Below are 15,887 nucleotides of genomic sequence, written 5' to 3' on the forward strand. Positions count from 1 at the left end.
ATCTTAGAGTACGTTCACGCAAGAAATTGGAACTCCAAGGCACGATGCCGGAGTGTTTCAGGATTGCCAAGGGAAATTGGGCTTTCGAAAGGATTCGGGGTGAGCCTAATGATTATTATATTCAAAATTAGCAAAAAGCCCAAAACTAGAACCAAGTAAGCTCAAAGCAAGAAAATTGCCTCAGAAAGAGAGCACGGATGAATAATGATGGAAACTACCACTCGGCGTTCGAGCAAGAACGTGCAGACACATTATCCTCGTTGGAGTGGGTTCTTGCAGGCGCTCCAAGTTTGGGGGGTGAACACACTCTTAGCTAACATGTGACCTAAGAGGTCAGGTGAACAACTATCTAACAGGAAACATTGTATCAAGCTGCTAGCCTGCTACTGCTAGCCTGTTAGCAAGTGCAAATATATCTTACAAAATAATAACTAATCAGTACCCATTCTCACATTAAAAAAAACAATACTATTCCAAAATATAATAGTTATGATGATGATCGTTGGTGGGCAATGGGACCTATTTGTGTGTGTGTCCAAGCTGGAAGGGCACGCCTGCGGCCTGCCATTCTCTTCCTGTGTGCGCGCCTTTCTGAACATTTCATAGCCCATGATCCATCCATTTCTCTCCGCCTTCGCTTTGTCCTTTACCTCAATATCATCAACACTCACGCCTTCTCGATCGCAGCACCCCTTCGCCTGACTAACCTTTAACAGTTTTCCATGCACATCAGCGAGCGCTGTGATGATGACCTGCTCCAGAGCGGGCAGCAGGAAATTAGGGTTTCCGACTCTGCCTGTTGGAGACAAGAACGGTGTTTGAACAGCCTTAGTGTTTTCAGATAGAATAAGGGCTTTCTCTAGGTGTTGTCGGAGGAAATCAGTCTGCCTGTTGGACGAGATTAGGGTTTTCCGGCCTCCTAGCAGGCGCTCCGATTGCTTGTCGGGACGAAACGGGGTTTCGGGCGATCCAATTACATGCTGATGCGATTTTGCTGAGGAGGAGCTCAACAGGAGACTCGAGCTTGCTCTGAGATCGCTCTTCACGCGGGATTTCCAGGTGGTTAACAGTCGTTGCAAGCGAATACTTCCTCCGTCAAGATGAACGATCTTCTAGGGGTACGATTCTGGGATCTCTGTGTGTTTTTTACCCTATAAATTTAGCAAATACATCAAATTTAATGGCATTTTTCCTAATTAACATCCAGGAAAAACTTTTTTGTAACAGTAACTTCAAACGTAGGCTGTTCTAGAATGAGGGGAGAAAGCTAGCTTATAGGATCTGGGTGCATCATGCTTTGTGTTACATTCCTCCGGTGTTAAACTCAGGTTGGAGTCCGCTAACCCAGATCAACTAGGCTGAGGGCTAGGGTTGAAGGCTAACCCAGGATAAATATTAGGGGCTTAGGGGCTCATAGGACCTTGGGCAGGAGTCTAGGGCTAGCAAGGATGAGGTCTAGATAGCCTTGGATTAGGTCGAAAAGTAGACCAGTGGCTATAATCATAGCGTTGAATGCTAATCAGGGACGGTCTATAAAAGAGTACCTATGGCTCAGCAAAGTGTAAACCCTAAACAGGTTGCAGTCAAAGGTTGATTTGCTGTGGTAGACAGGATGACAACTAGCAACATGTGGAAGAAGAAGAGGGAGTGCTGAGGGCCATAGGCTGTGGACAACCCTTTGGTCAGGTCCACGTGTGTGAATAGGACCCATAGGGGCTGCCCAACCCTGGGTGCCCACCAGCCTTAGGGGCCCACATGTGTGAAAAGCGCATCACATATGATTTGATTTGTCCTCTCTATGTTGTCAGCCAGTTTATATGCAGGTTGGCCAGCATATTCAGCATTCTCATCCCTATATAGGGTCTCTCCAGCCCTTGGGCCAGCCATTTGACATTTCTACAAGTTGGTGAGGCTTGTGCATAGCCAAACGCAAGAAGGTAGAGGTCTTGATCCAAGGTGGCCAGCAGCGTTTCCAGCAGAAACGTAGCAAGAAGGTGGTCTCCAAGTCGTTTCTGCAAGCTGTTTACAGCCAAAGACTGCTCCCACTTACTCTGATTGTCATTCAGGTAATGTTTGAGCACATCAAAGACCAACTGATTGTAGATCTCTGTCTATCCATCCGTATTTTTGGATGAAAAGCACTCAAAAATTGAAACTTGGTATCAAATGAGTCAAACAAGGCACACCAAATGTGTGAAGTAAATTTAACATCCCTTTTAGAAACAATAGTATGAGGCAAACCACATATCGGATACCAATGCTTAATGAAAAGTCTAGCCACATCTACAACAATTACATTGGCCTTGTAGGGTATGAGTATACCAAACTTGCTGAAACAATCAACAATGGTCAAACACTCTTGAGTGTTGCATGCGCGGAAGCCTTGCTGAACTGATCCACAACCCTAAGCTTACTTAAGAACATTGATGCTAATTAACACGAGACAAGAGACAGGAGAGAGAAGAAGAGAGAGATTAGGTGTTAGGTTTTTTGTATTACTATGGTACAAAAAGGTAACTGATGCTTGTACATGAATCAAGGCTTTGGTCAGCCCCAAGGGGTTGACCTTGGCCCTTCTACATATCTTCTACTTGATGCTAAATGGAATGATGACTGAATAATGACTATGAACTGAATGACCTCTGCTGAATATTGAATGATGCTTATATATGAGTGAATAAGGCTGGTGGGCCAGTACATCTGGAGCCGGCCTGTTGTGTGGACAAAGAAATGCCATAAACATGGAATAAATACTACATCTGCTGAATGAGCTGCCCACACCTGCTGCCCTGTTAGATGATACCTGACCGGCTGCCCAAGAGTACCTGCAGGCTGCTGACAGCACCTGTGGAAGCTGCCGACAGGGTACTCCCATGATGGTGATGATGTAGATGATGGTCTGATGCGGTGTATGATAACGATGATGACACTGATGCTGTAATGCTGATGATGATGATGTTGATGATGTGCTGCTAATGCTATTGAGGGTGATGTTGTGATACTAACTTAAATGCTTACTAATCAAGGATTAAGACTATTCCTGCACAGGGTTAGCCATGGCACAGGCGTGCCCATGACATTCCCTTATGTGTGGTGGATACTTTGTCATCCTTCCTCCATGGACTTGACTTTGAACTGCTTCTGTGTATTGACTTTGAATGATATTTTTGGTGTGAACACCTTCATTCCTGATCTCCACTTCCTAGTCTTTGATGAAGAACCGAGCATCTGTTCATTGTTGTCCCTTTCCCTTAACCCTTAACACAACGGTGGGTCACTTGCCGGAACTGATCATGCCTGTTGCTAGGCCTTTGGAATTGATTTGAGAGCTTACTGAGGTACTAGGTGTGCGTACCTACCCTCAGGGACTGCTTCCTCTAGCTTTGCCTGTTGCAGACCACTCCATCTACTACCCTGCAGCAGCCTTTCTGTTGGAATTGTGCACCTTCCTTGGGACATTATGGCTTAGTGGGCTGAGCCTGAATGCTCTGATACCAATGTTGCATGCACGGAAGCCTTGCTGTACTGAACCACAGCCCTAAGCATACTTAAGAACATTGATGCTAATTAACATGAGATAAGACACAGAGGAGAGAGATTAGGTGTCAGGTTTTTTGTATTACTATGGTACAAAAAGGTAACTGATGCTTGTACATGAATAAGGGCTTTGGTCAGCCCCAAGGGGTTGACCCTAGGCTCTAGCCCTTCTACATATCTTCTACTTGATGCTAGATGGAATGATGACTGAATGATGACTATGAACTGAATGACCTCTGCTGAATATTGAATGATGCTTATATATGAGTGAATAAGGCTGGTCGGCTAGTACATCTGGAGTCGGCCTATTGTGTGGACAAAGAAATGCCATAAACATGGAATAAATACTACATCTGCTACACCTGCTGCCCTGTTAGAAGATACTTGACCGGCTGCCCAAGAGTACCTGCAGGCTGCCGATAGCACCTGTGGAAGCAGCTGACAGGGTACTCCCATGATGGTGATGATGTAGATGATGGTCTAATGTGGTGGATGATAACGATGATGACACTGATGCTGTAATGCTGATGATGATGATGTTGATGATGTGCTGCTAATGCTATTGAGGGTGATGTTGTGATACTAACTTAAATGCTTACTAATCAAGGATTAAGACTGATCTTGCACAGGGTTAGCCATGGCACGGGCGTGCATGTGACAGTGAGTGTTACGACTGCTTGCACTGGGAGGGAGAGGAGTGACAAAGTCCATTGATATATCTTGAAAAGGTCCTTTTGGAATAGGCAAGAGCTGAAGCCAGCCCTATTGTTTCCCATGGGAAGCCTTAACTTTCTAGCAAATCTCACACTTAGACACATAGTCAAAGGCATCTCACCTCATTAGGCTAGTAAAAGTGCCGCTCAAGCTTCTCCAAGGTGCTAGTTGTACGTACCTAGTGCTAATCCTCCAGATTAGTGGCCTAATCTGGCAGGTTTAGGGGAGCTCTGGGATGAGGAGAAAGCAGGCTAATACAGGCGGCTAAGGTTATATATACCATCATAAGCCATATGAATCCGAACTTGGGAATAATTTTAAAGAAAGAAGAGAATCACTAAAAACAAACAAATCAAAAATAGGAAAGTATAAATGGCTGCCTTTTGACACTTTGACACGACACATTTGCCCGGGACTTGGACAAGGACTTAGCACACACTTGGGCTTGCCCATGCATTTGACCAAATAGTCTAATAAGTGCTCGGTCGGCCAGTACAACATTATACAACTTGCAAAGAGGGTTACGTAGACTTGTGCCACAAGCATGATGGGCACTGACCCTAAACCTAGATGGTGCTTGGCGACTTGTCCCTTGGACTAGGGCTCACAATATGATCTTGGCCCATCAAAAAAGTTGATTGACCGTCCTAGAAGCTTCAGAATGTCCACATGGCACCCTAGGACAATGGTGCACGTGAGAGAGAGAGAAAGAAAGAAAGAGAGTTATATTAACGTCTACGGAAGACCCCAAGGGCGTATGAAGATTTCAATACAGTTGTATTCACCTTGCATGTGTGCAGAGGTTGATGATATGAGATGCCTAAAATGTACATGAAACTACCCTTTTGTAGGGTATCATGATGCTAGTCAGGTTCAGGTTGGTCAGTCCTTTCATGACCCCAAAAAGTTGTCGAGAAGGTCATTTCTTGTGTTCATATTGTGCCCAACTTGTGTCCCAGCTATTGGTGCATGTCCTGGATGGGCACCTCCGAGTACGTCTTTGGCTGTTAGAACAGCCCAAACATGCCATATTTGGTCATGTTCCTTGCCTACTAGAAGGCGGCTGCAAGTAGGAAGCATGTCCACTTGGCACTCACATGTGTGATGCACATGACAAAAACCCCCTAACCTTTTGAAAATCATCTATGGCCTTAAGCTTAAGGATGTACTCCCATTGGTCTAGAGGTTTTATGGACATTTTACACTCATTCTAGGCGGTCTAAGCATTTGTTGTTCGTGCTTAGGCACAATAACTTTTTGTTCATAGCTTGCTCGAACTCCTCCAAGGTAACCGATTGACGGTTGGCCTCCTCTAAGCTTAACCACAATTTATAAGCTTTAGATGTGAGCGATAGCTACTTACTCATAAGGGGGCTATGTGCTTCCAGCCAGAAGAGGCTTGTGGGCAAGAGAGAGGGCTGATTGCAACTTATTGGTGCATGGGAACCTTGATTCGGAGTTCCAAGCATTAGACATCTGGCAAGACATGGTTATCTTTTGTGTAGCAGAGATTATGAATTGGATCTGTTCCGAGCTCATTGTTTGAGGCTTTTGGGACGTGATGTGTTTTCCGTCCATTGTTGGGGATTATGGGCGCGGTGTGTCAAGAAGCTCATCATCTATTCTTGCAGTTCGCCACACACTTGTGTGGGAATTCATAGCCATGCAAAGTTCCTTGCTGTTCGTGGTGGCATTTTGTTTCGAGGAAACAAGTTGGTTGGTGCTCTCTCTCTGAGGTGATTCCAGTATTCACGGTGTTGGAGGGTCCATGGTTGCATCTTCATCAACTTATCTTCTTCAGACTCTTGCACACTATGAGCTGCAGAGGGGGTGTTAGAATTAGTGCATCTTAGTGTATTTATGGGCTCTACCCATTTTGGGTATTTTATTCATTTACTCCTATTTTAGGGAGTCGTGGAGTTGTCGGCCAGCTCTATGAGCAGTTGGCCAGCTCCCACACTGCACTATAAAGGAGGCCTCCCGTTGTGCACTTCATCATTCAGTCCCTTTGCACATTGTTCAACATCTCTTGTTGGCTATTGCCATTGTAAAGCTGTTTGCTATTATAAAAGGTGATCTTGTCCACAAGCTCTCTCTACTCTCTCTCTTGTTCAATTTATGCTTCTACATGTGCATTCTCCAACACCCCACATGGCAGCGTGAGAAGCGGAGGGTAAGAATTCATTCCAACACTCCTTGGATGCGAGGCTGAAAGCCAAGTAGCAAGAACCGATGAGGCTCTAATACCATGAAAGAACGTGGAGCACGGAGCACCAAGTAAATAGAGGCGCAGCATGCGGAAGATGGCCATCAACTGGCCGGGTTCCCTCCTACCCACCCAAACATCCCATGAGACCACCAATAAAGGTGGGGGATGAGGAGAGACCAAGGGGCATTTTGCCCTATATAGAGGGGCTAAGTTGACCGCAATCCACACTGTGGGATAATAGACTGCCGCATGGCGGGCAAGAATTCATTTCAACATGGTGATGTAAGTGAGAGTACTCTTCTATTTCTTCATCACACTCTCCTATAATGTCTCTCCCCAATTCCCCTTCTTTGTCAGCTTCCACTGGGGCATGACCTCTCTCAATCCTTAGTTCTCGATCCCTATTTTCAACATTTCTAGCTTCCACCTCTTTGCCTGCATCTTCCCAAATACGTTTGCAACAGGCAGAGAACTTGTTTCCCTCTCTCTTGGAAAAGCCATTAATGCACAAAAAAAAGCAAAGTGAATGCTGAAATTAACAAGCTGAATAAAGATAGGGTACTTCTTGATTTTTTTGAAGCATGTTGGTGAGTGCCTTGAAAGTGTTGCAAAACAGTATCCTCTTCATGCAGGCAGCAGGTGGAAGAAGAAGAGGCTGGTTGGTACACTGATGTAGGTGTGCTTGTTTTTTTTAAAAGTTGACGTAGAGGGATTGACAATATGAAAGGCGACCTTAAAAAAAAAAAACAAGAGAAATAAAGCTATAGCAAGTATAATTACTAAGGTATAAAATCTTAGTAACATTAAAAAGGTTTAAAAAATCTTCACATTGAGTTTTTAAAAATACACATCATTGTTTGAGAGAAAAGAACTGGTTGGTAGTGATGTTTGCTTAGGTCGATGGGTTCACCAGTGTAGCAATAGCTATCATCCCTAGTAGGTATGAACTCTTGAAACCCTAATGACAACAATTAACAGGCTAACAATGGTTTAGCATAAACAAGGGAAAACTCTAAATTCATCATATGGCTAGCTTCTGTCTTGTCCACCCAACCATAGTAAGGCCCCTTCTCAGTTGCAGCATAATTTGGCTTGAATCCCCTTTTGGCCCTTTAATAAAATACCATTCAATTAATGCTTTTGAGGATTCTCTAAGCCTCCCATCTTCACATTGGTCACCTCAAATGTTGGTTAATCCCTCTTGACTCCCAATTACGCACCCATCCCTAGGGAAGTCCCATCAATACAGGGCATGTAGCACGTCCAGTTTTTCAGAAGTGCTAATTCATGCTTTTTTGTAGCAATAGTATCTTTGCTATGTCGGATGCTTCTTCGGTAAAGAGAGTTTACCTTGGTGATGTGGTGATCTGTTTTTATAACTTGCTTGGACAAAGTAAATCTTAATTGCCTATTTAAAAAGAGCTTTAGTGGAAGCTTTATGGGGTTTTTGCAGGATTCAGTTCAACTCACACGCATGGGAAATGGGAGGGGAGATAATCATTCTGTAGACCTTGAGGCAGGTCCGGAAAGCGCCTCTGATCCTTCCAAAGATCCGGCAATGGCTCAATTTTTTGAAGAGGTATGTGGCTTTTCCCAATGTCTTGATTGTGACATTTACTTTGCAATGCTATTTTTGTAAATTATGAGGTTTGGCATGTCTTACTTGTGACATTGACCTTTCTATTGTTATTTTGTGAAAATTATGAGGTTTTTGCATGGCGTTTTCTTTCTTGGTGTTTCTTTGGTGTCCATTCCGTGTCAGCTTGGTTGTGTGCCAGCATGAAAGACGAGTTGGGTTCTGGCCGTGTGTGCAGGTTGCTGAGATCAAAAGCTTGATGGCACAGATCAGGAAGAATCTGCAGAAGCTACAGGTTTGCTTTCTTCAGGTTGACTTTGTTTGGTAGGCTGTAGTGCTATGTATCAGTTGAAAGGCTAAAAGGGGAGTGCATCTGACTATGCATGAGTGGGTAGCAAATCTGTATTTAAACTGGTAAGCCTTTTGTCATTAACGGAAATCAGTGCTTGTAACAGATAAAAGAGAGAACACATTTAGGGGATTATATCTTTTGCTTCCATTCAAACTGTATGGAACAGTACAGGGTTTTTTGGGCAAATTGTTACGTAATCCTTTAATAATGAAAACTGGCTTCCAGTAAAGTAATTGAAATGGGATCCTCATCTTGCATGTGCGGGGTGGATTGCAAGAAAATGTCATGAGAAGGAAGAAGCAATGACAAAAAAGTCTTCGTGCTTGAAAAGCGATAATAAGGAGAGCATGCTGATTTTGTAAGGAAGGGGGATTGCTTGGCTATATCCTTTATATAGCTGTGGTTAGTCATTAAAACCTTTGTGCAATCATCCGGTCATTGATCACAAAACCTTTGTGCAATCATCCGGTCATTGATCACAAAACCAGTGATTTGTATTGATTGCTTGCAGCATGCAAAGGCAAGTGGCTAGTCATGCGAGATATTGCAGTTGAAGTGAAGAATCTTGGGGATGAACCTTCTCATTCCACCCTTGCTTGCTTCTAACAAGCAGATATCAGTGTGCATGGCTGGGTACCTTTAAACAAAGTAAACTTAGAGAGCTCAGAGCAAGAGCAAAGCGAGAAAAAGCATGAAAAGCACTTATAATAAGTAGTCTTATTGGTGGATCTGAAAAGCACAATTGCTGAAAAGCAAGCTTTTTCTTGTAGCCAAGAGTAATAAATATGTTGCCTTGGGTTTAAGAGGAAAGAGTGCATGTGCTGAACATTTCGAATACCTCAGAAGGTGTGAACATTGAATTATAGATCGCTAGAGAGCTGAGTGCTGACTTGTGTGAGTGGGATTTATGGTTTTTTTTGGGGCTATTGAGGCTGAGCCCTTGAAACATACACAAGTTTATCTGACCATCAAGAGGATTACTCGAACCAAGTTTAGCCCATAGATAACACTCAAGATACAAATTGATTAATTGTAAACCACTCATGGAGGGGATTCGTTAGCTCACCAGCTCCACTTAGAAGCACCCCCAAGACCTACATGTGACCACGAGTCCTGGCGTCCTACTACACCACTGGCACTCATCTCTAAGGTGTTAGTCTTGAGCCTGGCATAGGCGTGTTTGAGGTTTTGACTTCCCATAGGTTCTTTCCATTCATGGAAGTATCCATTAATAAGCCCTTAAATAACTTTTATACCTTATTAACTGAGGCACCTGTAACTTATTCTCAGTTTGCCACTACTTGGTATTAGCCACCTCATCATGATAGCCAACAAGGTATGTCTTTTGGGAACATTACATATTTCTGATTTCTTCCTCTAGAAGACCACCTTCTTGACAAACAGAGAAGTTTGCAGCAAGTAATTTCGATCATTCCCTCTAGATAGGTGAATCGTATACTTCTGTATGTCTGCATAAGTGTGTTCACACGGGGAAAAGACCTGTCCAGTCACAGGGAAAAAGTGCCCGTGAGTAAGCTGGGTTCACACTTGAACTAGCTGGGAGTGGACATGACCAACAAACCCCCCTCAAGTGAATGGTGTGAACGGGTAGCAGCAGGGTGATAAAGCTGTGAATGCTGCCCTCCTGCACTATGCTCCAAAGTAAGAGTGAACTGCAGTGCCAATGGAAAAAGCAAGCACTATGCTCCATAGTAAGAGTGAACTGCAGTGCCAATGGAAAAAGCAAGCACTATATGACGGGGAAAAGGAGAATCCCTAATGTCATAGTGCTAATGCTAGAGCACAGTAGTACATAAATGCATGGCAAAGATCATGTGGACATCAACTGCATCAAATCAAGAGGCATCGCATAATACCCCCTGAAAGCAAGTACCGAATACCAAGCTGAACTGCATGTAATCCACATCAATCCTCTGTAACTGCACCAGTGATAAGCATAAGAAGAGGTAGCAGATATACGCATGTGTAAAGGCAACAGGATCCTGAAGTCATGCTTGTGAGACATGCAGTGTAAGCTGCAGAAGTGATACTCATCAATGGAGGATCCGATGAGGAAAAAATCAGCAATGGTAGGGCTGATAAAAGTAAAAATTCAGCAATGGGGAAAGCTGAAAATGGGAGAAAAAGTGGGGGCTCGAGGCGGGCATCAGCCAATGTAATGAGAGGATAGGTAAACTCTCAGCGATGCCATGATCAGTGGCATGTATGGCAAATGTAAAGATGCATAATCCCACAATGAATAATATACATGTGACATGTCAAAACCATGAGAGCAAGCCAACACTGGCCAAGTGTGTAAAAGGCACTCCCAGTAAACATCACATGTGAGAAAGTGACAATGTCAACACTGTAGAAACAATCCCGCTGCAAGGGAAAACAGCATAAAAGGCATCTCCAGTAGACATCACATAAGAGAAAGCGTCTAGCATAGACCAGCATAAGGGTCAACAAGCATAAGTGACCATGAGGCATCACCAACTGCATGTGGGCAAGTAGAATCCTCCCCTAAAATGCATCTGCCAGACAATGCATACCATGGAGTACAGACTATAAAGCATAGTCATCAAAAGCAATCGCATCAGAAGACATCTCTGCAGGCAATGAAGATGTAAGTGTCAAGGCTGACACGTGTAGCCAAATTGGCCTGATCTGCACCTATGGAAGAAGATGCCAACTTCTTCTTTTTTTCACTCTCAATGCGCTTCCTGCATTCCTCTATGGTGTGCCCTGTTTTCCTGCAATAGTTACAACGCTTTTTCTTTTCAGGCTTGTCCTCTATGTTGGGAGGATTCGATGGGCTAGGTCTAGGCTCGATCTATTCCCATGAAAAGGAGCAGCCATTGCTGACTCAACAGACATCATGTTGTTCCTGTTGGAACGAGATTGCTCTTCACTGAGCAAGAGAGTCACGAGGTTGTCAAAAGTGACCGCATTAGGTGCATTGCCAGCCAACAACCGCAAAGTGGTGCCAAATGTCTGATAAGAGTCAGGCAAGTTGCGCAAAACTGTCTGAACAAGATAGCTATCTGTCAAAACCTCATCAATGTTAATGAGCTGCTCTCGTAGGTCCTTCACATGCGTAAGCGTAAGGTATTGATCGATAGAGTCACCTTCAAGCATGCGGCCAGTCTCAAGCTTGCCCCGAAGGTAAGCTACACGAGCCTCATTGCGACCTGAGTACAATGCCGCTAAGGTATCCCAAGCACCCTTTGCAGTGGTGCAAGATCGAATGTGCGGAATGATATGCCTGCGGCACGAGAGAGCAATCAATGCATGGGCCTGAGCATCCCTAGCATCCCAAGTACGCTGCTGCTGAGTAGGAGGAAGACGAGGAGGTGGACCTGTAGGAGGATGAGCGGGAATCACTTCACCTTCCGCTGGAGCAGGTGCAAGAGGACGCTCCTCAGTGCCATCCACATACAACCATACATTTTTGGCAACCAAAACATGACGCATCATATAAGCCCACATAGGGTAGTTGTTCCCATTGAGCTTGTTCTCTTGAGATAGCATTCCAAAGAGGTTATTATTGCTGTTGGCCATGATAGGATAGCAAATTTGTCACAAGTCACCACGAGTATGCAATGTCTAGCAAAACCGTAAGAATGCGGGAGATAAATAGCAAGATAACCAATGGACTGAAAGGGAACTCCTTCACTAGGAGAAATACATATGCATGTCCCAAAACTGCAAGTGTACTGCACGATGATGCAAATCTGTCAAAGTGTCCACAATGGCATACATATACTGCAGCAAACCACAAATGTATACGTGCCGTGAAAAACACAATCAGCTGACACCTGTAAGAGCTGCAAGTGCTCAAATCCTGTCAGATCAAATGTAAATTGGTCGAATGCTCCAAAAATGGGCTCAATGTAGAAAAGCCCTAATTTTAAGGCAACCAATTAGACCACATCTGAACCGGATCTGCACCTGTAAATCTGCTAATGCGATTGTCACCTGTACCAAGTGCTGCAATGCCCAAAAATTGGGGGAAATGCCCCAATGCCAACTAGATGTGCCTGTAATACCCAAAAATTTGGGGAAAATGCTCCAATGCCAACCAAATGTGCCTGCAATACCCAAAAATTTGGGGGAAATGCTCCAATGCCAACCAAATGTGCCTGCAATACCCAAAATTGTCTGCAAATAGTGCCAATTTCTGCAAAATCCCCAAATTTCTAGTGCAATTATGCACCAAATCTGCTGAAATCAATGCCAACGTGTGCCAATGTTGCAACTGCAGGCTCAATGGTGAAAAGCCTCAAATTTCAACAGGCAATTTGTGCAATTTCAGGTCAAAATTTGCAATTTTGAGCTCAATGTTGAAAAGCCCCAAAAATAATGCTGTGTATTTAGCAATTTTTGGGTATTTTAAAAAATTACAAAAATACCCCAAATTGTGAGCAGCTGTAAGTACAGAAGCACAATTGGCGGGTACAGCAGTACGGGCAAGTACAAGGGCGGAGCAAGTCGGCGGTGCAGTACGGGTAGCACAGGGACGGAGCAAGTTGGCGCAGTACGAGCAGTACAGGGGACGACGGCCAGGTGACGACAGAGGCGGCAGCGCATGGATCTGAGAGGCGACGAAGGCAGATCTGAAGGCGGCGACCCCAAATCTGGCAGGCATTGGAGGCGGCGGCGGCGGCGGCGCACGGGTGACAGATCTGACGAGCGCACACAAGGCGGCGCAGATATGAGCGGCAGCGGTAGCGGCAGCGCACACAGCGGGCGTACGGTCGTGGGCACACCTGTACGGAGCAGAGAGTACACGCAGATCTAGAGAGAGAGAGAGTGTGCGGTGTCTACAGTGTGCAATAGGCTGCAGCAAGGGGCAAACCCTAACCCTAATGTTTGGGAGCAAAACAGGGTGTAACCCTAACCCTAATCAGGCTCTGATACCAATGTTGGGTAGGAGGGAAGCTAGCCTGCGCACACACACACACACACACACAACCTCAAGCACAGAGAAACGTGAGTGCTGGAAAAGATGTACTCAATAATGATATGAAATGAAAGTACAAGTGAGTACTAAAAGGCCTAAGGCAAAGTGTCCAACACACATAAGTGTGTTCACACGGGGAAAAAACCTGTGTCCAGTCACAAGGAAAAAGTTCCAAACCCAAGTGTAAGAACACTCCCTGAAGTCCAATGTCGTGTATCCAGCCCGGAGAAGGTATGAAAAACCTCATAACCAACCAAGATCAGATCCTTTAGATAATCAATCGTGGGAGAAGCAAACTGCTCCTGGGACCCTCGAAAGAAATAGAGTCAATCTGCTCCAACTCTGTACCAAGAGTAGCCAAATGCTGTATAAAAGCATCCTCTGAAAAGGTCGACATCGCAAGATGAAAAGACTCCGTAGAAAAGATGGGGTCCATCTATAACATGAGTTGCCCAATGCTGTACATAAGTACACGCCACTGAGGTGGGCATCGCAAGATGAAAGGACTCCACATCTCCCTCTGAAAAAAGATATCGTCGGACTGATATAAGTTGAAACTCGCGGCGCCTGGGGGACTAAGGCCTTTGACACACGTGTTGATACCATCAATGCATATTAAAACATTTAAACATGGCCACAACCTTAACACATATCCATCATCACTTTGCATAAAACATAAAAGCTGGACAAAACATCCACAAATGCTGAAAATGGAGCTTGCATGTGTGACACCGCATAGAGGCCGGAATGGGCCGACCCCGCCTTGGAGTATTTTATTACCCAAGGAGAATAATATCATGTACAAGCTTTGAGGGCCTTACTCTCCCCACAGGAGATGCCGGATTATCCATATACAAATGCCATAACATAGCCCAACACGAGGCAACCAAGCCGGAATGGTTGTAGAAATGCCGAGCCAACAATAAAATCCATATACTTCCGTGTGGGTACTGATTCTTCCCCAAAAACCACGGGTCTTCATGCACTAGAGCTGGTACAGCAAGTACAACTCTCCATTCAGCTGGTACAGCAGGTACAATGGCTGGTACAGCCGGTACAGTGGTTGGTACAGCAGGTACGGTGGTTGGTACAGTCGGTATGGTGGCTGGTACAGCCGGTATAGCAAGTACAAAAGCTGGTACAGCCGGTACCAAGGCTGGTACAACAAGTACAATGGCTAGAAATCATAATAAATGATTAAATTCCCTTGCCTTCAGTATTTCTTCACGATGGAAGCCTCCAAAACAGTCCCCAACAGCCGGTATTCTTCATGGGCAGCCTTCAAGAGAGAGAGAAAGAGAGTAGCCATCATTAGGGCAGCCTGTAACGGTGGTGGAGGCTAGTGTGCAGCAAGAGAGCCTCCATTAATGAAGAGAGAGGGCTCCAATTTATAGATTTGGGCCTCCCATGAGCTAAAATGGCAAGAGAAGGCTACAATGACAAGTGGAGAGCCACACAATAGCTGAAGTGACAAGTGTGAGGCCACTTGTCTCACTTTGGTCCACTTTCTTGCCACATGTCCCAATCTAAGAGATGGGTCCTTCCATAAACTTTATCTCTAAAAATATCCCAACTGGTAGACATTCTGTCATAGGCACTTTGCCAACTCTTGGTATCTGCTCAATTCCAGATGTAATGACGCGAACAAAATTTCCATCGGAGTCGGGCCAAAAATAGCAACTCTCCTAAATTTTAGGAGTGTGGTCCTTTGTATTCTAGGATAATCCCCCATTCCCAAAGCTTGTACTTTCCAAATATTTAGACATCCTGGAGTCCACCAGACCCCTTTCATACTGGGAAATGTCCAGGCTGGTGACATAAGTCCGATTTGATTCTGATACAAATCCAAAAAACTCTGGAAGTACCACTGTGCCCGAGGCACGGTTAGCAACCACAGATCCAAAGCATTCCACTTGATCCAAAAAACCATCCTCCAAAACAACAAGCCAGCAGAACTGGCAGGGGAGGGGCATTCTCAAAAGCATCACAAAGAGATGAAGAGATCGCCTTGGTAGTGAGGAAAGGAAGCAGGAATATAAACTGCATTGGCAACAAAGTCCTCAAAAGCTTCACAGATAGCAGAAGACTGTTCTAGAATTAGAACCAGATCCCAAGAATCAGCAACAGATAAAAGATCCATGTGAAAGGATCACACCGCAAAAGGGCAAAACACCCTCCTTGTTTTGCAAATACTGCAAAGAACACAAGCTTGGACAAAATAAACTCTGCTCAGGATCTCTAAAAAGATCACTGCTCTCCTCCAAATAACTGTAAACTCCTGTCAAAGAAGAAAGTCTCCACAGATACAACACAGCTCCCGAAACTGATCCTCAAGTGAAGTAGCTGGAGAAGGGCCCCCTCTGAGTGTAGAAAACTCCTATGGGAAGCAAAATGCAGCCAAAACACTGCTATCCAGCAAAAAAAGCACTCAACCGCCAACAGAAGGCAAGGAACATGTAGAAACCGGGAAACCGTGTAGGCTAGGAACAAAACACAGGTAGAGATGCTCCAAAATCAGCAAAACGCTGACTGA

At 44.7% G+C, this 15,887-nt stretch overlaps 1 protein-coding gene across 1 annotated transcript in view; it reads left to right on the forward strand.

Annotated features, from left to right (window-relative positions):
- The first annotated feature begins 506 nt into the window (after positions 1 to 506).
- Positions 507 to 15,887, forward strand: part of LOC147633027 (syntaxin-132-like) — a 52,270-nt gene continuing 36,889 nt past the window's right edge. Inside the window, exons 1-3 of the mRNA XM_086806024.1 lie at positions 507 to 1,118; positions 7,914 to 8,039; positions 8,275 to 8,331. Of these exons, the coding sequence (XP_086662150.1) occupies positions 1,101 to 1,118; positions 7,914 to 8,039; positions 8,275 to 8,331 (201 nt within the window). The 5' untranslated portion in view covers positions 507 to 1,100. The remainder of the gene's footprint in view (positions 1,119 to 7,913; positions 8,040 to 8,274; positions 8,332 to 15,887) is intronic.

This window comes from Cibotium barometz, chromosome 12 (assembly GCF_041138505.1).
Source record: "Cibotium barometz isolate CiBa-2024 chromosome 12, ASM4113850v1, whole genome shotgun sequence".
NCBI lineage: Eukaryota > Viridiplantae > Streptophyta > Polypodiopsida > Cyatheales > Cibotiaceae > Cibotium > Cibotium barometz.